The sequence below is a fragment of the Dasypus novemcinctus genome, chromosome 18, assembly GCF_030445035.2.
Source record: "Dasypus novemcinctus isolate mDasNov1 chromosome 18, mDasNov1.1.hap2, whole genome shotgun sequence".
In the NCBI taxonomy this organism is placed as follows: domain Eukaryota; kingdom Metazoa; phylum Chordata; class Mammalia; order Cingulata; family Dasypodidae; genus Dasypus; species Dasypus novemcinctus.
Genome location: NC_080690.1, coordinates 44,507,334 through 44,531,074, shown reverse-complemented (window position 1 = coordinate 44,531,074; position 23,741 = coordinate 44,507,334). Strand labels below are relative to the sequence as shown.

General features: G+C 36.3%; 1 protein-coding gene and 1 non-coding gene across 4 annotated transcripts in view; one reads left to right on the top strand and one right to left on the bottom strand.

The window, feature by feature from the left end:
• Positions 1–2,160: 2,160 nt before the first annotated feature.
• Positions 2,161–23,741, bottom strand: part of VPS35 (VPS35 retromer complex component) — a 34,595-nt gene continuing 13,014 nt past the window's right edge. For all 3 annotated transcript variants that reach the window (XM_071209184.1, XM_058280073.2, XM_071209185.1), the window contains 11 exons: positions 23,085–23,168; positions 22,498–22,607; positions 20,578–20,674; positions 20,322–20,470; positions 18,799–19,006; positions 13,860–14,015; positions 11,542–11,664; positions 9,029–9,208; positions 8,283–8,522; positions 4,459–4,602; positions 2,161–3,134 (listed from right to left, as the gene is read on the bottom strand). In XM_071209184.1, coding sequence (XP_071065285.1) covers positions 2,955–3,134; positions 4,459–4,602; positions 8,283–8,522; positions 9,029–9,208; positions 11,542–11,664; positions 13,860–14,015; positions 18,799–19,006; positions 20,322–20,470; positions 20,578–20,674; positions 22,498–22,607; positions 23,085–23,168 — 1,671 coding nt within the window. In that variant the 3' untranslated portion in view covers positions 2,161–2,954. The remainder of the gene's footprint in view (positions 3,135–4,458; positions 4,603–8,282; positions 8,523–9,028; positions 9,209–11,541; positions 11,665–13,859; positions 14,016–18,798; positions 19,007–20,321; positions 20,471–20,577; positions 20,675–22,497; positions 22,608–23,084; positions 23,169–23,741) is intronic.
• LOC111760879 (small nucleolar RNA SNORA31) lies at positions 11,831–11,962 on the top strand. Its single transcript, XR_002794452.1, has one exon. It is a non-coding gene; the product is annotated as a small nucleolar RNA SNORA31 (small nucleolar RNA).

The window sequence follows — 23,741 nt, the reverse complement described above, 5'->3', positions numbered from 1 at the left end:
CCACACTGTCTTTAATATCCTTTTTCTCTTTTTATGGTATTTTCCTATATCGCTTTGCATTGATTTAGGGAGTTTGTTTGAATTTCATTCTTCCAAATTGTGCCTCCTCTGAAGTTTGAATTTGTTCCCTTGACTGAACCATATCTTCCTGTTTCTCACTATTGCTTTTTTTTCCCCCCTGATGTCTAGGCATCTGATTATCTTGATGAGTTAACTCTGAAGATCAGTTTCTCCCACTTATCTAGGGTTTTGTTGATTGCTTTTGTTACGGTTCTTCTTTGGCACTTGGTCCAACTTATTCTAGACCTTTAGAATAGCCTGTATTTGATCAGATATTTTCAGTTCTTCATCTGATTCTTGCCCTGAATATTTGATGCAATTTTTAAAACTGCACTTTTGTGTGTTTCTCTGAAGAAAATTTCTCCTCTATTCCTTCTTCAGGAATCTTGTTCTGTATTTTGTACAAAATTTTCTTCCCAGCTCCTATGATTTAAATTCTTTCACTCACTGCCCTTTTCCTTATTTTTTTTTTTCAATTCTGGGATCCTCCTGTCTTACAGTTTAGCCCTCCCTTTACTTTTTCTTATGAGGCTTTCCTGTCTCTGGTTTCTTTCCCAAGAAATTATCCCACTATGGGGAAATATATGAGGTCAATTCAGTAAGATGAGTCACTTCAGAAAAGTGTTTTGCATTTAGATTGTCAACAGAAAATGGATTTGGTGAGCAATTTCCAGTACAATTTTACCATGGTCTCGTTTCTATGTCCTGGGGCCTTTTGAATGCAACTCTTCTTAGCAGGTTGTGCTCTGTCCTGCATCTCTGTGGACTTGGATTCCTTTGCCTGGATATGCATGGGGTTCTATTTCTGCTGTTCCAATTGGGAAGCGGGATGACTTTGGGCCACATCCTCTGAGCAACTTCTCAAGCTGCATGGGAATGAGTGAGGGACAGGGTATGACGGAAGTTTCCTACCTTATTTCCCTTTACTTTTGATTCAGTGTTTGTAGAGTCCCTCTCCAGTATCTACTGTCCTCCAGAGTTCTAAGCAAATGGAATTTGTCCTTTTATTCACTGAATCTCTGGGGAGGCTTTCTCAGGGGGTAGTATGTCACCATGTTGATAACATCACCTGTTTTTTTCCTAGTCTTTTCCACTGAGAAAATATGAAATACTTTACACTCTGCATATTGACACAGTTTTGATTCTGACCTATCCTCTTATTGTTGAGTCATATGCATTAGTTTTCTGGCCGTATTTCACAGAACATGTGAATAAAATGGACGTCAACTTCTAATACAAAACTATGTTTACATAAGGTTAACACCTGCAAACGAAAAGGCTTTCCTGCACTGTGAGATAGCACAGGAAGGCTTGGCATATATGATAAATTTAATGGCACTAATTCTACAACATTGGAAATGTTTGTTTTTATAAAACGTGCTAGACATCTCTAAGTGGGAGGGCAAATGGTGAGATGTTAAGTGATGTGGTCACTGGAAAGTGTCCAGAAATTCTTTAATATTTCTCCCTTAATATCCTTACCCTTGAGTATGTGCTGCACTTAGTGATGCTTTTCTAATAGAGTAAGATGAAATGACAGTACCAGTTCTAAGTTTAGGTATGGCCTTCTTGCTTTCTCTCTTGGATTGCTCATCCTGGGAAGCCAGGAGTCATAAAGATGATCAACCTGCCCTAGGAGGCTCACAAAGAAAGGAAATGAGGCTTCTAGCCAGTAGACATGCTGAGTGAGCCTCAAGTCTTAGATGACTGCAGTCCCATGAAAATCCTGATTGCAATCTCACGAAACTCTGAGACAAAACTACTACTAAGTTGATTCCAGATTCCTGACCCAGAGGAACTGAGAGATATATGTTTGCTGTTTAAGCATTAAAAATTATGGAATAATATGCTACACAATAGTTAACGAATATAGGTGGTGAGCCTTTTGGGAATTTACATGTTGAGGCAAAGCTGGATAAGGCTGAGGAAAGCCAATGGGTAAAATGTGACTGAAAGAGTAGATGGTGCCTTACTCAGTAAGTACATAAAACTAGAGTTGGATGAGTGAGCTCTGTTAATATATAAGAATGTCTAGTAAACTCCATAGATATTTTATTAGTTCTTTTTATGAAAAATAGTATGAAAGGGGAGGGAAGTCCATAATTGTTAATAACTTTATTGTTTTACTGATGAAAAAAAAATCATGATAATTTTGTGATGCATTTCCCCCTGAATTTACAATGAAGGTTAAACATAAATTATATAGATCACAAATTTTCTATTTTATACTATTTAGAACAAAGTTATTTGATAAATATGCCCAAAGGACAACATAAGTTCTTAATGTATGGCTAAGTCCAAATATGCAAAATATAGCCTCTGGTTTTGACCATGGTGGCTTTAAAATTCTCAAACATGCATTAATATATTCTAGTTTTAGGAGAAATATTACATATGGCCTCATCTTGCATTTAGGAAAGAGCCCAAGCTGAATTCCTCATACAGTATTCCTTTCCTCTAAATTAATTTCAAGTTGAACTACAGAACAAAGAGACAGATACCTTTGGGTTAGTACTCCCCAGTAACAAAGAAAATTACACAAACAACAACAAAAAAAAAAAAAAAGGAAAAAAGGAAAGAGAACTTCTTTAGTGGCCAAGATAAATGTGGTTTTTTTGTTTGTTTTTTTAATAGATCACAGGAATTTTAAATAGCAGATCAGTCATGCTACTTGGGTGATCAGCCAGACCTGAACACTTATGAAGTGAATAACTTTAATATTAAGGTCCTGAAGGTGAGTGTCTGGAGGTGCTAGGTAAAACACATCACAGGTAAGAAGAGGGAAACCTACCCCAGCATTTCTGAAAGGCACAATCTATGGAAGGAAAACCTAGTATCATAAAACCCTTATACTGGATGTATATGGAAAGGAATATGGTGAGACTGTTCCCTTTTTAAAGGATGAGACCTTCATAAATTGGCCCCTCAGATTCTGGTGACTCCCGCCTCAAGCGCAAATGCTCCAGTGTGTTATGAAAATGTTTGTTAATCTGTTCTGTTTCTTCACTGGACTCAAGGTTCGGGAGGTCTTCTCGAATCTTCTGGATAAGCTGATTCAAAACCTGAATTGTTACCTACAAAAGAATACGCACAGTTTATGACCAAGCACGCATCACAAAAAAAAAAAAAAAATCGATTAAAATTGTTTTGAGGAGGTTGTGTTACTCTCAATGGTTATGAGAAATCACAGACGAGAACTAGATTCTTGGTTTGAGCAAAAACAGTTGGCTATTCACAATTTTTTTAAAAACTCAAAAACCAAAAAATTTAATAAAATAATACAAAGCAATATGAATAAAAGAACAAAAATTAAAATTTATTTAACCTACTAATCTTGACCAACACTATGCTAAAAGGATAATTCATTCAGCAATTAGTCTAAACTTGTCCATGATGAGAAATCAACCCCTATTATTTGGCATTTATAAATAGTTTTTTATTTTTCAAATGGACAGTGATTATTTTATGTAACATTCCTAAGCAAAAGAAATGAGAATTTCCTTATATATAATTAGATCTTCCATTAGAGATATGAACTGATTTGGTTAAAAGGCTGTATAAGTTCCACGACAGCAACCATATCTGTCTTGTTTACCATTGTACCTGGACAAAGTGACTGGCTTCCAGTAAAGGTTCAATATTTATCAAAGAATAAATCAGTAAGATCATACTTTATGCTCTCACAAAAAATTACAAAGGGTATCTATATAGACAGAAAAGAATTTTGGAGAATGAAAGAAACAAGTAGCTGGACTCTGTAAACTCTAACCCTTGTAAACAAATAAGAAAGTATCAGAATGGTAAACTTTTTATGCATCAAATCTCCTAAACGCAGGAAGGGAAATGGCTTTTACACAGCATAATTTGTTTCTCAGCAGGGCAAGGCCAAAGGTAACATAATCATTATCACTGAGGAAAGTATGAGAGATAAAGAATTGGGATTATGAACATAATCTTCTATGGTCATTTGAGAATAAGAAGACATTGACAGGCAGTTTGTTAATAGTTGGAGATAAAGTGATAAACAATTAGTGACAAGATCCCTGCCCTCACAAAAGTCACAAAAGAACTCAAATATAAGAGAAGTCAAGGCTGTTAAACATAAGGACCCATGAAAACAACCTTAAATATCCAACTGAAAGTTCAATCTGAGTTAAATAAGTGATCAATATTTTCACTTGCATCCTCTTCCCCAAATTTTCATACTCACAGTGGTAATTTGGTGAAATGATTTATAGAAGAAACCAAAGTTGAATGAAAACTGAATACATTTTATTAACTCTAAGAGCAAAGGGTAAGCTCAAGGCATTAAGTTCAAGGCAGAATATGATGGCCCATCTTTATGCTCTCAGAACTATCACTTTATTAGTTGACCAACATCAGTTTATTAGCTCTTACCGCGTCATTTTCCTTTTCATAAAAATAGATGTATCTGTTCAGAATTTCTATAAAAAGCTGCACTTGTAGAGAGGGGTCCATGCACTGATTTGCTATTTTTAGAGCTTTCTTTAGGCACTCCATTACCCTCTTGCCTCCATGAAGCTAAAATCAAAGTACAGGGGGTGGGGTGAGATATTGAAAACATTAATGAATCACAAATGTCCTGTTCCACATTAAGAAATAGACACACTACAGTGCTTTGTTCATGTTTTAAAAGGCCTCAACAAACTTAAATCCTCTTCATTAAAAAAAATTTTTAAGTATATCACTATTTTAAAATGAGTAGTGGTATAAACTTGCTATGTAATAATATCTTCAAAGTGGAGGTTTCACCATTGGCTGTGACTCTCAATACCTTACTGTCCACTTCATTTATTTTTTATTTTTAAAGAAGTTTTAGATTACAAATGTTACATAAAAAATGTAGGGGATTCCCATATGCTTTACTCCCTCCCCCTTCCACACTTTCCTATATTAACATCTTTCATTAGTGTGGTACATTTGTTACAACTGACGAACACATATTGAAGCATTCTACTAACCATGGACTATAGTTTACATTATAGTATACTCTCTGTCCTGAACAATTTTGTAGGTTATGACAGAATAGCCTGTATCCATCACTGCAATGCCAGGCAGGACAATTCCAGTGTCCCAAAAATGCCCCCATATTATACCTATTCTTCCCTCTCTGTCCCCTCAGAACCTCTGATGGTCACTGCCTTTTTATCCATTGCTAGAATAGTAAGTCTATAGTAGAATAATAATGTCTACTTTAGTTCACTGTTCATTCCCCCATCTTGAGGATTGTGGGATGGTGATGCCCTCTCTGCTTCTAATTGAGAAGGGGCTTAGATCCCATGGGGCAGATGGATGGAACTATCTTGCTTGCAGTTGGAGACACTCTGTTCCTTAGGATGGGCATTGTCCATCATCATTTCCATGTTAGTTGTCCTCGGTGAATCCAATGAATTGCAGAGTAGATGTTGCAACTCTGCTGAGATTCAGGGCTCAACTGGTACAAGGACAGACAAAAGATTTAAGTCTACTAGAGATATATTTAACAAGTATAGTGCAAACTATAGGTTCAAGTAAAAGAGGCAGAAGAGCCATGTGTAGGGAAACTATAAATGAGTCTAACTCTGTTATACTGGAGAGCATAAATTCCCAAGTAAGGCCTACTGACAGAGTAGCAAATTTCTGAGCAGTCTACCCTGCTTACAGTGTCTGGATGTCTCTCGAGCCCTCAGGAGCCCTGCCATGTGAGGCACTGTTTACCATGGCAGTCAGTGGGATCCTGCTGAGACATGTGTAAGCAAAACTTCTGGAATGACTTCCCAACTCACTTTGAAATCTCTTAGCCATAAAATCTCATTTGTATTTACCATTTCCCCCTTTTTGGTCAAGGTCTTTTACCAGATGTCTTGCTAGCTGGCACTTGGTAATAATCCCTTGGTGCCAGGGAGGCTCATCCCCAGGAGTCATGTCTCACATTGGGGGTAAGGTAGTGCATTTATATGTCAAGTTTGGCTTAAAGAGAGGCCACATTTGAGCAACAAGGAGGCTTTCAGGAGGTAATTTTTAGGTAATATATAATACTAGGCTAAGTTTTAATTTCACAAGATTCATAAGTACTGTCATCAATATCAAGGGCCTACCATAACGGTCTATCTTCCTTCACTAGGCACTGCCCTTGTACTCACTGGATTCTTGCCGTTCTATTAGAGAATGTGGCAGAATTCCACAGGATGAGATTCAATATTCTTTCGGTTATTGAGTGAGTCTCCACCCACCAAAACAATGACCTGTGAACATACTTGAACATATTCATATGCCTTAGATGCATGCATACCCTGGTGAACCCCTCCCCAAGCATCCACTCATCACTGACACCCACACCAGTGATCCTCCACTGCCCCCCTGTGATCCAAAACCTCTCCAAAAATGAAGCCAATAAAATAACCTAATAAAATTAATAAGAAAATGAAATAATAATAGTTCTTGAAATAAAAATACACAAAAATTTTTAATATGAAATAAAATTTTTTAGACATTATGTCTTTTATCACTGTAAGATCATGAAGAAATCTTAAAGACCTTATGTTGAGTGAATTAAGTCAGGCACTGATGTACAAATATTACATGACCCCATTAATATGAATTAAGCAAACTGAGCAGACACACAGAGCTAGAGTCTGGAAGACTGGTTTACAGGAGACAGAAAGGTAACAGAGGATGGTGAAGTGATGCCTATATGGGCAAAATCCATGATGAGGTGGAAGGGTGTGGTTGGGAGTGGATGGCCGTGACAGTGGTTCAGTGGTGTGATTGGGTTTGGGGGTGCTGGTCTGTGAGGGGGAGTAGGGTGGGAGGATTGGGTTGGACTATTCATGATACTGGGGGGAGGGTTGCGGGAGGGAACAGATAAACTCTGGGGATTTGCAGGTCTGTGGTTAAAACTACAATGCTGAATATGTTCTTTTGGCAAATATGGCAGGGGAAAGGGTTACTGGTGAGGGTGTCAGGTGTGGGGGAGTATAAGGGACAGGGTGCACCTGGGGCAGGCTTCTATGGAATATGTAAGCATTCATCTTATTATAGTGTATTATATCTGTGGGTGGAGACCCACACAATAAACAAGAAAATATTAAACTTCCATCCTGAGGAGTCCTGCTATGTTCTCAATTAGTGAGACAAGAATTCCTTAAGAACACAGGCAGTGCCTAATAGAAGAGAACAGACCAATATGTCAAGCCCTCAATACTATTACTATGAATCTTAGTCTTAAAAAATTGAAACTGTGGTTACCATACATCCCCAGGGGAGAGGTAGGGAAGAATAGAATATATGGAGCATAGGGTATTTTTAGCGCATTGGAATTGTTCTGCATGATCTTGTAATAATGGATACAGGCCATTTAAAATTTCATCAAAATATATAAAAGTGTATGATCCAGGGAGTGGATATGGCTCGGGCTGTTAAGTACCCACCTCCCACATGGAAGGTCCCAGGTTCAGTTCCCAGTGGCTCCTAAAGAAGACAAACAATGAGCAGACAATGAACGAAAAACAAGCAGGGAACAGATGTGGCTCAAGCAGTTGAGTGCCTGTCTCCCATATGAGATGTCCCAGATTGGTTCCCAGTGCCTCCTAAAGATGATGAGCAGAGGTTGAGCAAGAACAAGCAGACAATCAGCAAAAACAAAAAGCAGGGAACAGATGTGGCTCGAGCAGTTGAGTATGTACTTCCCACATGGGAGGTCCCGGGTTCGGTTCCCGGTGCCTCCTAAAAAAAAAAAACAAGCAGACAACAAGCAAAAAAACTTTCAGACAAGCTAAAAATGGAGCAAAACCAACAAGCAAACAGATGAGGGAGCCATTGGGAGAGGGGAGGAAGGAGTGTACGGTCCATAAGGTAAACCACTGACCACAATTAGTAGCAATGCTTCAATATTTATATGTCAATTTTACCAAATGTACTTTCTGCATGTAAGATGTTATTAACAGGGGAGAGGGGAAAAGGGGAAGGGTATTGGGCATATGGACTATGTTCTACACGTAACTTTTCTGTAACCTAAAGCTTCTTTGAAGATACAATGAAAAATAACTGGGGGACTATATGGAAGAAAATGTCACTGTACACATAAGACACTTCTTTGCTTTTAACAAAGCAATTTTCTTTATCAGATTTCCAAAGCACTCCAAATGTTTCGCCTCCAGGGTACAAGGCCATGGCAGCTGTTCTCTATAACGAATATTATAAGGAATGGCCTTCTACCTTACCTCCTCTCCATTTTTGTCTGTGTTTCTGCCAGACCAGAAGAGATGTGCACAGGTGCTCACAGCTCGGCCCTGATCAGGCTTCTTCAGAAGTTTAGATGCAGCAAGTGCACACTGAGTCCTCAAGGGTTCATGATTCTCTTCACTGAAGCACTTCATCCTCTCAAATGTACCAATGATTAAGGTGATGGCAGCCAGCTGTGCTTTGGAATCGCTGATTTCATCTTCATAGAGAGAAAATGCCTGGTGGATACAAAGCAAGAGACCTTTAGGAGCCTGCCATCCATCCCAACATTCCCAAAGTACATTTCACCAAACCCCCATCCTGTGAATCATTCTGCAGACATTTCCTTCATATCAGAACATGCTGTACTATCTCAGAAAGGCACAAAACAGTTGATATACTGAAGACTTTGACATGTCTTGCAGTCAAGAGACCATTTTAACTTTGATTAACTTAGGGTTCCCAAACTGAACTGACAAAAGAACTTTATTCCATAAAAACACTTTTACCAAGATGTGCTTGGAAACCTTAGATTTCATTAGAACCAGCATCTGATCAATTCTGCTGCTCCAAACTTATCAGTATGACTACAGTACTAAGAGGTTCCAAGATGGTGGTAAAGAGGTAGTTATATATTCAATGAAAATAAGAGTAAACACATGTGCACTACCACCATAACTTCAGACAAGCACCTGAACTCAGCAAAACTGATTTTAACAATCCAGAGAGGAGGAAAGCAGATCACCTGGGACATAAATTCATATGCTACTGTTTCATGATTTTCAAAACCAATTTCTCCAGCGGCTAGAGCCCCTTGAAGAAAAAGTCTTAAGGGTAATTCTGCTAGCTCGGCTTTGATCAAAGCACTGATAGTCTGGTGAGCAAACGAAAAAATCTTCTGGCATTTCTTTTCCCATTTGTCATCCTAAAACAAGAAAAAATGTTTTAAATTACCTTAAATTCAAGATAAACTTGCTCAAAAATATCTATTTTCTTTAAAACTTCCAACAGAACAAACAGTGAAAGCAGTAAAGCTGGACTCAGTTTTCCTTTCATCTTTCTTCTCTGTCTCATTTGTAGGATACACAGAGTAAACCAAAGAAGATATCTTCTCAGAATATCTATTTGAGATTGCTAGATTTACAATTTTTATATATTTGGTGTTTGGTTTTTTACAGATAAAATTTGGAAAATGTGCAAAAGAATTTTAAAATTAAAGGGAAATGGACTTTGGCCCAGTGGTTAGGGCGTCCATCTACCATATGGGAGGTCCGCGGTTCAAACCCCGGGCCTCCTTGACCCGTGTGGAGCTGGCCATGCGCAGTGCTGATGCGCGCAAGGAGTGCCGTGCCACGCAAGGGTGTCCCCTGCGTGGGGGAGCCCCACGTGCAAGGAGTGCGCCCGTGAGGAAAGCCGCCCAGCATGAAAAGAAAGTGCAGCCTGCCCAGGAATGGCGCCGCCCACACTTCCCGTGCCGCTGACGACAACAGAAGCGGACAAAGAAACAAGACCCAGCAAATAGACACCGAGAACAGACAACCAGGGGAGGGTGGGTAATTAAATAAATAAATAAATCTTTAAAAAAAAAAAAAAAAAAGCTATCCCTAAATCTATCACCCAGCAATGACTGCTGATAACATTCTGTTAACCTCTTCTTTTCCTTTCTTCAATGACCAAACGAGTATTTTAATATAACAAGGACCTCTGTGTATGGTTTTGTTCTCTTTTTTAAAATAGCTCACAAAAAAAGAAATACAATCTGGCTCATATTGGATATTTGTATACAACTTTTTTTTCACTTATTTTCTCATAATTTTCCTCATGACACTAAGTTATCTGAAAACATTAAATGACTACAAGCTATCCACAAACTGGATGTAGCATGATATATTTATTCCCATTTGGAAACAATCTGTAATACCATAATGAATGGTCTATGGACAAAAAGTTTACCTGAATCCCTAAAATTTCTTTACTATAAATTCTTAGAAGTGGAATGACTGAATCTTTTAAGGCGCTAGTTACATATTGCCATAGGTTTCTAGAAAAATACAATCCTACCACTATCATTATGAAAAGGAATTCTCATCACTCCCTTGCCAATGCTGAACCTTATTTTTCATTCTTCTTTGCCAATTTTACTTTTATAATGTTCACTGTAGTAATTACTATTGTGGTTAAAGATTTTATACATATGCTATCTAAATTTATTCTCATTAGAGAAAAGTATTAATCAGTTCTTTTATTTCAAAAAGAGAATAGTTTTGTTACAAGAATTAAATGCAACAATCCAAATATGCCGTACTTGGCACAGTGCATGGCACACAGTCCAAAAATGACAGTTGCTGTTGTTGCAGCTATAAATACCTACCCATGGAAAAGGAGTGAACGAAGAGGCTGACTTAATGAAAACTCGTCAAAAGCAGCCATGTTGTGCTGTAAGACTGAACGAGTAAATCTTTTTTCCATATTATTAGAAAAATAATTTACTCAAGTTTGTTTCTTAATATAAATCTCACTCTCAAGCATTCAGGTACTTTAACAGAAGTATTTTCTTTAAAACTACACCACTAGTGGAACAGATATAGCTCAGGGGTTGAGTGCCTGCTTCCTATGTATGAGGTCCTGGGTTCAACCCCCAGTTCCTCCCCACAAAAACAAACAAAACAAAACAAAAAAAACTATACCACTGAAGACTTAAGCCATAATTCTGTCTGTAAAAGGAATAAACTCATAAAAATTGCACACTGCTCATGCAATTATTCAATTATATACTTTTAGAGAAGAGGTGATTATATAACTAGGCCCTTTTCATTAGACAAAGCTATCTTGAAATATATCTTATCTGCCATGTGTTTGCAATCTCTGCATGAGACTTCTCCATCACTTCAGAATTGATACTTTTAAAAATGCCAAGAAAATAAAATCATTCTTAAAAAACTAAAGCATTCTGAGCCAACTTTGTAATAAATTTATCAGTATCTCACAAGAAAAAGTTCTGGCATAAATTTAAATTGTTCTAATCTTTCATTTCATTTAAAAGTGTTTTTACGTGATCCCTCTGTTATTATGGAATCAACTAACATCACTGGTTAGGAAAATTTAAAGGATGAGTTAATGAACAGATAATTACTGAAACTTGAGTTTAATTATTGTTTATTCTTGTATAAGTTTGAAAATTCTCCTTAATGAAAAAACTAGGAAACACACAGTAAGGAAAAAGGGAAAAAGTAGTGACATACTTAAAAATAAACCCACCACTTTAGAATTCTCTTTGTAGCGAAAAGCCAGCTGGTAAGCTGCAAATACCAAAGGTGGCAGTGTGAAGCGAATCCGTTGATTTCCACCAGCTCCAAAATGTTTTCGTGCTGTGTTTAAAATCTGACCAAAAAAAGATTAATTTTTCCATACTATGATCAATAATTTATAAAACTAAGTGATTTATAAATCACCACCATTTTTTGAATACATATAAAATACCAGGCTCTACAGCGGACTACATTTTTTATTTTTGCTTTGCCGAGTCATCACAAATACCCTAGATACAATGCATCTCTGACAGCCCTGGAGCAGTTCCTGTCTGCTGCTAAGGTTTCCACTACAGAAGCAAGAAAAAGAAGTCCTCGCGCTTTCTGTCTGTCTGGTTGTAGCAGCCAAGATTGAATCGGGGAATACAGGAAATCCTAAAACCAGGGAAGGGGAAATAATCTTCACAGCTCAAATGAACTTAAAAATAGCAAATAGCCTTTTTACTCCACAAAAGGAGTATGAGGTTTGGATTTACATGAGACATGTTGTATGACAATGTTCCCTACACCATGCCTTCTGGTAAAGCTTTAACAACCGAAAGGTTAAAAACAAACAAAAACCCAAATACCCTAGATATAGATGCTAACTCCACTTTACAAATGAGTAAATCTTAAGTTCATAGAGGCTACATAACTTGTTCAAAGCTACACAGCTTATCGGGGGTAGAGATTAGATTTAAACATATTTTCATAGACACATGTACAAAGAAAACTGTGTTAATAAAGAGCACAGACTCTGAAATCAGACAAGACTCACATTTAAAAAGCTTCTACCACTTCCTACCTGTGTGACCCTGGAAGAATTACTTTCTCTTAACCACAAGTTTCAGTTGCAAACTGGAGTAGGATACTTCCAGAGTTTTTGGGAAGATCAAACAGGAACACACAAAATCTTTCCAGTGGTAGGCACTAGGCATGTGCTTAGAAAATGTTGGCTATTATTTTGATACATATACAGCTATTAGCATATTGCTGGCACATCATCCCTCCTAATTCAGAAAAATATTCAGATCATTTAAGTCAAATGAAATGTCAACACACTTGAAAAGAACCATTGTGAAAAAATGTCTGGTTGTTTCAGAAAAACTTACAAGGAAACCACATACCAAAGTATGACATATTAAGGTTTTCTGAATTTCTCTGATATAGTAGATGGATAAGAGACCTCTGAACACAAACCTCCTTGGAGAAGTCAGACTTAATGATCCTACCATTAAAGGTCTCTTTACACATGGGTAAAGCCTATCAGTCCCATGTAGAAGGCATACTTTCTAACTACATTTGGTATGCAATAGAAAAGCACAGTTGTGACTACATATACACATTACACACAGAAACGTATGAGAGTCATTTAAAATACTTGAATAATAAGCCACTGTGTACAGATAGATCACAAGCAATGCACAATGCCACAACTCTTAGGCTATCACACTACCAACTGAAATCAGCCTCTTATTTCACCACACCAATTATGAAGAAGCACAAGAGTGTCTGTGACAAAGTCACCAGGAGAAAGTTAGGACATATCCTCAAATAAAGATGGTCTTTGGTAGAGCAGCCTAATACTTATCCTTGTACATCCAACAATGGTCAAACTACTTTGGCAAAATAATAATTAAGTAGACATCCATGCTAAACTTCATGAAAATTAACTATCCAGTATCAACCATTGGTATCCCTATCCCTATTCAGGCAACATGCTATATTCATTTTACAAAGATTTATTGGGGACTAATTATGATAAAGAGAGACAAAACTCTCGATTGTTCTTTACCAGAACAAAAAAAGGTTAAGAAAAAGGCATTTCAAATTTTAGTCTTAACACATTTGCCGTGTGGTACACAAATACAACTTATATGTGCAAACTTTAGAAACATAAATACAATTGAATATGCAGATCACACTTCTTATACTTTAAAGTTTATTATGATAAACAATTGAACATTCCTAAAAATGATATACAATTCAAAAAGAAAATAAACATGGAATAATTATGGGACACCAATTAAAGGAAGACAGACTTTAAGACTCATTAAACCTTCAAAAGATATTGGAGCAACTGATGTGTTAGTAACCAGCTCCAGAAGTTTACAATTACATGTGTATATATAAAATAAAAGTCCACAGATGCCGCTTAATCTTCTATTGAGCTGCAAGTCTTTCAAAAATTTCTAATATGATCACAAGCTATATTAGATCATTTAAAACACTTCTATACATGATTTCATTAGGACCTTATGAAGAATTATAGTAAGAACAGACTCATACCAAGTACTGTTGATCTGGGTCCTCAGATCGCAGAAGATGAATGAATCGGCCTACAAGACTCTGCTCATCAGCAAAGTCTTCTGGATCAGGGTCTTCTACAGGTTGATCTGGCTGGTCCTGAATCAATGTGGATACCAAATTCATTATTGAATCCACCTGTAACATGGGAGACAGAAGAAACCCACTGGGGTTAAGCCATTAGTAGATAAAGTTACTATTAAAAGTGTTTTTAGAAATGGGATGGAAAGACAGCAAAGTACGAAGTTCCAGGAATCAGTCCCTCCACCAGAACAATTATTTAAGAGAAGGAAATTGCTGAACCAACTATTTTGAAATTACAGAGGCAAACAGAACATGGTACAGCATCCAAGAAAGAAAAGGAGGAAAAGCCTAGTTAAATTACAGTAAATTGCTCTCTCTACATGGCAGTTATCACGGGCCTCCTTGACCCGTGTACAGCTGGCCCATGTGCAGTGCTGATGTGCGCAAAGAGTGCTGTGCCACGCAGGGGTGTCCCCGCGTAGAGGAGCCCCACGCACAAGGAGTACACCCCATAAGGAGAGCCGCCCAGCGTGAAAGAAAGTGCAACCTGCCTAAAAATGGCACCACCCACATGGAGAGCTGATACAACAAGATGACACAACAAAAAGAGACACAGATTCTCCTGCCGCTGACAACAACAGAAGCAGACAAAGAAAGAAGAAGCAGCAGACACAGAGAACAGACAACCGGGGTTGGCGGGGAGGGGAGAGAAATAAATTAAAAATAAATAAATAAAGGGAGAAATGGAAAATTTGCAAATACATGGAAATTAAAAAACATACTTTTAAATAACTAATGGACAAAAGAGAAAATCAAAAGGAAAATAAGAAAATTTCATGAGGGGAATGAAAATTAAAAACACAACATGCCCAAACTCATGGGATGCAGCAACAGCAGGGCTGAGAGGAAAATTTATAGCTCTAAATGCCTAAAAAAAAGAACCACTTCAAATCAGAGACCTAACTTTGGCAAATCGTTAGCTAGACTGACAAAGAAAAAAAGAAAGAGTACACAAATTTAAAAAAGAAATTAAAAAGGGGACATTACTACTGACCTGACTGAAAAAAAAAGGGACTGAGGTTCTATTAACTCTATGCCAACAATTTAGATAACCTAGATGAAATGGACAAATTCCTAGAAACTACCTACACTGACAAGAAGAAATAAAAGATCTCAACAAACAAATAACTAGTAGAGACAGAATCAGTTAAATAAATAAAATTAAATTTAAAACTCCCTATAAAGAAAACCCCAGGACCAAATGGTTTCATAGGGGAATTTTAACCAGTACTCTAAGATTAACATTGATCCTGCTCGAACTCTGAGAAAAAACTGAACACTCCCTAAGTCATTCTGTGAGGCCATCATCACCCTCATACCCAAACCAGATAAAGATAACACAGGAGAAGAAAATTACAGACCAATGTCCCTTATGAAAATAGATACAAAAATCCTCAACAAAATACTAGCAAACAAAATCCAACAGCACATTAAAAAAATTATACACCATGATCTGCTTGGGATTTAGCCTAAGTATGCAAAGATGATTCAACATAAGAAAATCAATTAATGTAATTCACCATATTGATAGAATGAAGGAAGAAACCACATGACCATCAATTGATGCAGAGAAAGCATTTGACAAAATTGAACATCCTTCTTTATAAAAACACTTAGAAAACTAGGAATAGAAACTTCCACAATATGATAAAGAACATATATAAAAAACCCACAGCTAACATCATACTCTATAGTGAAAGACAAAGCTTTCTGCAGCTTATATGGCTTTGCATTTCCCCCCCAACCCTTCCAGTTCTTTCCTCCCCAAATTGCAGCAGCATTCCTGAGTAGTTAAAAAGGCAAGGCTCAGGAAGTGGTTGCAAACTGGTGACTGATCAACAGATCTTGTCCTAATCACCCCTATATCAATAAAACTTTTCTGCCTTGCCAAACACATCTATTCCTTTAGGATCTGTTTCCTGTCTATTTGGTTCCTGAATTCACTTGCATTCCTTGGAAGAAAGCTACCTTTCCCCTGCTGCATGCAGACATGACCCATGAAAGAACCCCTCCTCTGGTGCTGTGTGGATGTCAACCCTAGAAGTGCCATCTCTCCTCCCACCACTGAGGACAAGGACTAGGCCATACCTAGGCTTGGAGCCATCTCATCCTCCTGCCACAGAGCATGAGGACCCCACGTAAGTCCCGTAAGTAAACGTTCATTACTCGCCAAGCTAGACTTGTCCAAGTCTTTCTTTACATTAGTATTCATATCAATTCAGCAAGAAGCTATTGCTTTATGTAGCTCCTGGCCACATTCACTTTTCCTCTAAGCTCATGAACAGGATGAGGATGCTTACTGTCAACACTTTACTGAAGTTCCAGCCTGAGTAAGAGAAAGAAATAAATGGCATCCAAATTGGAAAAGAAGTAAAACTTTCCCTGTTTGCAGATGACATGATCTTATATACAGGAAATCCTGAAAAATCCACAACAAAACCCCTACAGTCAATAAATGAATTCAGCAAACTAGCAAGGTACAAGAAAAACACTTCCAAATCACTAGTGTTTCTATACACTACTAATGAACAATCAGAAGAAATCAAGAAATAAAATTCCATTTACCATAGGAACTAAAAGAATCAAATATCTAGGAATAAATGTAACCAAGGATGTAAAAGACTTACACACAGAAAACTACCAAACACTGCTAAAAGAAACAAAGAAGACCTAAATAAATGGAAGGACATTCCATGCTCATGGATTGGAACACTAAATTTTGTTAAGATATCAATTCTACCAAAAGCAATTTAATGCAATTCCAATGAAAATTTCAGCACTCTTCTTTGCAGGAATGGAAAAGCCAATCAAGTTTATATGGAAGGGTAAGGGGCCCCAAAAAGCCAAAACTATCTTGAAAATCTTTTCAATCTTTTCAATCTTAAAACTTACTATAAAGCCACAGTAAGTAAAACAGCATGGTACTGGCAAAAAGACAGACATATAGACCAATGGACTAGAATTGAGAGTTCAGAAATCAACTCTCACATTTATGGCCTACTGATTTTTGACAATGGGACAAAGAGTACTCAATGGAGAAAGAGCAGTCTTTTCAATAAATAGTGCTGGAAAAACTGGATCTCTACATGCAAAAGAATGAAGATGGACCTCTACCTCATACCACATACAAAAATAAACTCAAAATGGATCAAAGACCTGAATATAAGAACCAGGACTATAAACCTCCTAGAAGAAAATGTAGGGAAGGATCTCCAGGACTTTGTGTTAGAGAATGGTTTCTCACTTTATACCCAAAGCACAAGAAATAAAAGAAAGAAAAATATATATATATATATAAATTGCTTTTCATGAAAATTAAAAACTTTTGCTCAAAGGACTTTGTCATGAAAGTAAAATGAGAGCCTTCACAATGAGAGAAAGTATTTTGAAATCACATCTCTGATAAGGGTTTACCATCCAGAATATATACAGAAATCTTTCTACTCAACAACAAAAAGACAACCCAATTTTTAAAATTGGCAAAAGGCTTGAATAGACATTTCTCCAAGAAGATAAAATAAATGGCAAGAAAGCACATGAAAAGATGCTTAACATTATTAGCCATTAGGGAAATGCAAATCAAAACCACGAGATACTCTTAAAGAAAATAAGCATTAGAGAGGATGTGGAGAAATAGAAATACTCATTCACTGCTGGTGGGAATGTCAAATCATGTAGCTGCTTTGGAAGACAGTTTCACAGTTTCTCAGAAAATTAAGTACAGAATTAAGTTAAGTAAAGAATTACCATAAGATCTGGCAATCCTACTTCCAGGTACATACCCAAAAGAACTGAAAGCAGGAACTTGAAAAGATATTTGCACAGATATTCATAGTGGCATTATTCACAATTGCCAAAAAATGGAAGCATTCCAAGTGTCTATCAACTGATGAATGAATAAGCAAAGTGTGGTATGTACGCACAATGAAGTATTATTCAATAATGAAGGTCTGATATATGAGACAACATGGATGAACCTTGGAAGACATCATGTTGAATGAAATAAGTCAGGCACAAAAGACAAATACTGTTTGATCTCACTGATATGAAATAATTAAAATAAGCAAACTCATAGAATCAGAATCTAGAATATCTAGAACATAGGTTACCAGGGGACAGAGTGGGGAGAGAAAATAGATGGTTAAGATTAAAATGTACAGTTTCTATTTGGAGATGATGGGAATGTTTTGGTAATGAATGGTAGGGATGGTAGCACAATATTGTTAAGAATCATTAACAGCATGGAATTAAATATAAATATGGTTATTAGGAAAAATTTTTGGTGGTATATATCTTACTAGAATAAAATTGGGGGAGAAAATTTATGGAACCGCACAACACAAAAAACAGTGAACCCTAAATTAAACCATGGACTATGGTTAATAGTATAATTAAAAAATGTGCTTTCATCAATTTTTATAAATGTATCACACCAACCCAAGTTGTTAATAATAGGGTGGAATATGGGAATCCTTTATTTTATGCATGATTTTTCTGTAAAACAACTTCCCTGCAGTTGTGTAAAGCTACGAAATAGTATCAATAATTTATAATGCCTTTTTTTAAGAAAGTATATGTATGTCAATAAATACACTCATGGACAAAAGTCTGGAAAGAGATGCATGAATTGTTATTTAACAGTGGTTATTCTCTCTGGTGGGATTATAGGTATGTCATAATTTCTTTTTATACACCTCTAATTTTAATGAATAAGCAACTTACTGTAACTTTTATTAAGTATCTCTCCCCTCCCATCTCAGGCGATCTGGTCCCAAGGTTTAAAATAGTTAACTACATTATTTCTGTTTAATTAAAATGTAGGCTGGTATTCTCTTACCTGGTCTTGAGAGACAATTTCTGTGTTGTAATCCAAAACATTACTGAGCACATAACAACTCATGCTTTTTCTGGACTCATAGTCAAAGTACTCAAAGAGTGGATGAAAATGTTTTAATTTCAAAACTGTTAAAATATTGTTATAAGTATCAACAGGTATCTTCAAAAGTCTGGTGAGCTCCTTTGAAACTGCACTACTGGTAGCAATGCTACAAAAAGAAAAACAGCAGCCCTTTAATGGATAAAATTAACTATCTATATACATAAATATCACTTAATTCATAAAGCTTTCAAAATTTTCATTTACACATTAAAGGAAATGGACCACAGTGAATCACATAATCTAAAAATACTCCTCCAAAAAGGATAAAGATGCTTATTTTAAACAGTGTATTTGTCTAGTATTGTTCAACAAAATAAGATATAATAATCTCCAACTCATGAACAGGTTTACAGCTGGAGTTAAGATAGCTTTCTAGAACTTGATGTTTTGAAGGAAAGTATTTTAAGAGGTTGTTTGGTTCCTACATCAGCCAATAAGTAATAATTTTTATGAAAATTAGTAGGCTCATCTATGAAAAACCAGAATTCCACAAAATAGAAAAACACACAAAGTATATCTTCTGTATCAAATGTTGGTAATTAAGAAATAGCAGGTTGAATTTAAGATAGGAACTTGTAGGAGCATTTTGTGCAGATTGAGGCATATCCACACTTTAGAGGTTGAGATTTCTAATTCTTTGGTCTAATTTTACCTTAACACTTACTTGATAGAAGACAATATAGTTATATCATTTGATTTTTTCTCACAGTATTTAAGATCTGGACTGTTTTTCAGTTCACAAAAAAAAATGGGAGTGACTAAAAAGAAAAAAAGGGAATAAAAAAGAAAAGAAATTTTCCTGATGTATCTGAACTACTGGAAGTGTGATGGAAAGGTGACTACCTGAAGTGATATTATAAATTATACAGGGAAACTGTTCAGAAGCTTGGGGTGGGGTGGGAGATGCATAAGGAACTGCTAGGAAAAAAAGATAATAGGATCAGAATTGCCCACAGCAGCCACTAGAGGACACCAAAGGTCTAGGAAATCACAGCTGAGGAAGCTCCAAGAAAGGAAAAGATTATATTTCCCTTGATAATATCAAAATCAAAGCTCAAAACAAAACAGTCAAGTCAATTTAAGTTCTACACCTTAAATGCAGATATGCCCCTAATTCTTCACAATATACTCACCTGTACAAAAACATCTCTTATGGAAAACCTGCTTTAGCTAATTTAATAACTAACTCATAATTCATTTATAGAAATGGGTCTGAATAGGGAGACTCCATGAATGTACTACTTAATCAATGGACACAACCAACTGACTGATTGCCACTTTCTGCCCTGATTACACCAACCATGACAAAATGCTTAAAACAAGACAAATGCTAACATTTCAAAAAGCAATTGAGAAAGAAAAAAGAATCTGAAAAAAATGTACTTCACGAGAACTTTTACAAAAATATAATTCTGACTTACTGTTCAAGGTTGAGCTTATTAAATATCTCCACTGTTGTTTCTAGAACTTTATCAACATAGTCCACACGATCAGGGTAACATTTCATGGCAAGATTAATGAGAGAAACTTGTAAAGATACAACATCTTCTGAAGGCATGTCTTGTCTAGACTGGAATGTTTAGAAAACCACAGGAATTATTTCAAACAATTATGAAAAAGACATACCAGCAGAAAAGTTTCAAAAATTCAAGAACTTAGAAAAAAAGTCACACAAACCTGTATTACTGTAGCAACCTGCTGTGAAAATATGTCAAAAAGTTTAATATCTGCTGGGATTCCAGGTCCATCTTCACGGTGAGCAAATAAAGCTAATCTAAAAAAAAAAATCTTTATTTTAAAAGATACAGGGATCTGGGTAATGGGATCATGGATGACATTTTATTCTTTATGCTTTAATATATTTTCTACAATGAATTTTATTTCCCTACAACATTAAAAATAGTTTTAATAAAAGGACTAGGAGTATAGCTGATCATTCCCTCAATTCAATTTTTTATAAACTAAACAGCTTTGCCAACAATACCTGATTTTATCTGCTTTATTACTTATACCATATTATGAATTTAAAGAAGCTGATTTTCCCTCTCTCAGAAACCTAAATTAAATACAGATAGAGGCGGCGGACTTGGCCCAGTGGTTAGGGCGTCTGTCTACCACATGGGAGGTCCGCAGTTCAAACCCTGGACCTCCTTGACCCGTGTGAAGCTGGCCCATGCGCAGTGCTGATGCGCGCAAGGAGTGCCGTGCCACCCAGGGGTGTCCCCCGCGTAGGGGAACCCCACGCGCAAGGAGTGCGCCGGTGAGGAGAGCCGCCCAGCGTGAAAGAATGCAGCCTGCCCAGGAATGCCGTCGCCCACACTTCCCGTGCTGCTGACGACAATAGAAGCGGACAAAGAAACAAGATGCAGCAAAATAGACACAGAGAACAGACAACCGGGGGAGGGGGGGAATTAAATAAATAAATAAATCTTTTTTTAAAAAAAAATACAGATAGAAAATATTAAAACTAAAGATGGAAATGCAACTGGCAAATCCATTAAACAAACAATTTAAAAATATATAATTTTAAAAAATAAAATGTACATAGCTATTTTGATACTGCATTTTCAATATCATATGACGTTTAAAAAACTAGCTCTAGAGTAATAAGTTAAATCCTATTTTCCCAAATCTTAAACTATTCAAAACAATGTCTGTCCCATTCCCAATAGTACAACAACTATTATTATTTGGTTTGTTGCGGTCATAAATGCATCCAGATTTTGTTATGGACTACTGACAGGGATAGCTAAGTAACATTACATTCAACACAACTCAGGAAATAGCTTCCTTTAAGAGTAGGCCCAATTAGCACATAATTTTCACTGCCTAGAATTGAGCTGACAATTTGGAGAATGCTGCTGTATAAATTCTCAGACTTTTAAACTAATAATTAGGTATTTAAAACGTAACAAAGGGTATTCGCAGAAATAAATCTTCACTTGGGTTACTGGCTTCATAATAACAGTAATACATATGTTCTCAAGTAAAATACACCTTATGCACTGTCACTCATCATGATAGCTCAGCAGTCATTCAGAGCCATTATCATAAGCCAAGTTTTATACCTTTAACAAACTAAGACCAATAGCTAAAAAAATTTAAGTTATACCAAAAGGGGATTACTAAACATTTAATATTTTAAAATTTTTAAGAAAATTTTCTGATTACAAAGTAACTACTTGAATATTTTCTTAATCATAGATATCTTATGGTTACTTAATGAAGTAGACTCTAAACCAAATCAGTTCCCAGTGAAAAATAACTTTCACCACGTTAAAAAAACAGATTTTGTTCTTACAAATCTTTGGATTTGTAAGATTTAAAAATGATGGATCTGAACAATAATATCTTTAAATGTCAATTAAACCAATGGATTTTATTGAGGCCTTGTTGAAATGAATACTCATCTCCATCTGTCTTTCACAACTTAGATAGACTAATGCCTAGATTTCCAACCTATTTAATTAAATCATTCATAATACAATTAAATTAGACCAGATACAATAAAGACACAGCAGAAACAATTCACAAAAATGTTTTAAATTTATTATTCCCAAGTCAGAGTATTTGCCTTCCAGTGTTGGAAGCTCTTACCTATCAATTAAAGCTATAATTATGTTTTTCACATTTACATTTTGATGTAACTCAGCACAGGCCCGAAGAAAAGGATTCAAAGTCTGAAGGTGAAATTCATCAGGGAAAACCTGAAAATCAAATAATTGAGTGATACAAGCAAAAGTATTTCACATAATGTTCTGAACTCATTTATAGTATTTAAAATTATGGGTAAAAAATAATCTTATGTAACTAATTCAAATACATAACTCAAGTGTGTCTCTAAACGTTAACACAGATGAAAATAATCCACTAACCAAAGTATACCTAGTAACTAAACCTAACCTAACGAGATATAGAATGCAGAGGTTACTTCTCCCTATGAAAAAAAATATAGAAATACAAAGATGAAGTTATTATTTGGCGGGAAAAAAAATTCTTTATATAGGAAAGCATATTTGATAAAAGATTTTTTAAAAGTGATAAAAATTAAATAAAAATAGGTACTTTAAAAAATGAAATAGGGGAGTGGGTATAGCTCAGTGGTTTGAGCACCTGTTTCCCATGTATGAGGTCCCAGGTTCAATCCCCAGTACCTCCTAAAAAAAAAAAATGTTCCCACCTACCTGAATGATACACTCCATCAGATATTCTTGAGCCAAAGCATCCCGACAATTTACAACTTGCTCCAATATGCCAGGCAAAACAATCTAAAACAAAAAATGTGTAAAAGATTATTCTTAAAATCCTAAACTACTCCTTAATAATACATTTATACTTTTAACTTGAAACTTTAATAAAAGTATATATTTTTCTCACCCATACTTCATTTGAGATTAAAATTTTACAGAACATATTTCAAACCAAAAATTCTATTCAGTGAAAGCCATTTAGAAGTTCTTTTTACCAATTTTTTTCTCTTTTCTGCTTTGGGCTTTCAGTATGCTTTGAAATCTTTGTAAAATTCAGGTCACAGAGAAGCGGGTGTGGCTTTACTGACAGAGTGCCCACCTACCATGTAGGAGGTCCAGGGTTCAAACCCAGGGCCTCCTGGCCAGTGTGGTGAGCTGGCCCATGCACAGTGCTGCGACACACAAGGAATGCCATGCCATGCAGGGGTGTCCCCCGTGTAGGGGAGCCCCAAGCACAAGGAGTGTGCCCTGCAAGGAGAGCCACCCCGCGGGGAAAAAAGCGCAGCCCACCCAGGAGTGGCACCACACACACACACATATCTGACAAAGCAAGATGACACCACAAAAAAGAGACACAGATTCCCAGTACTG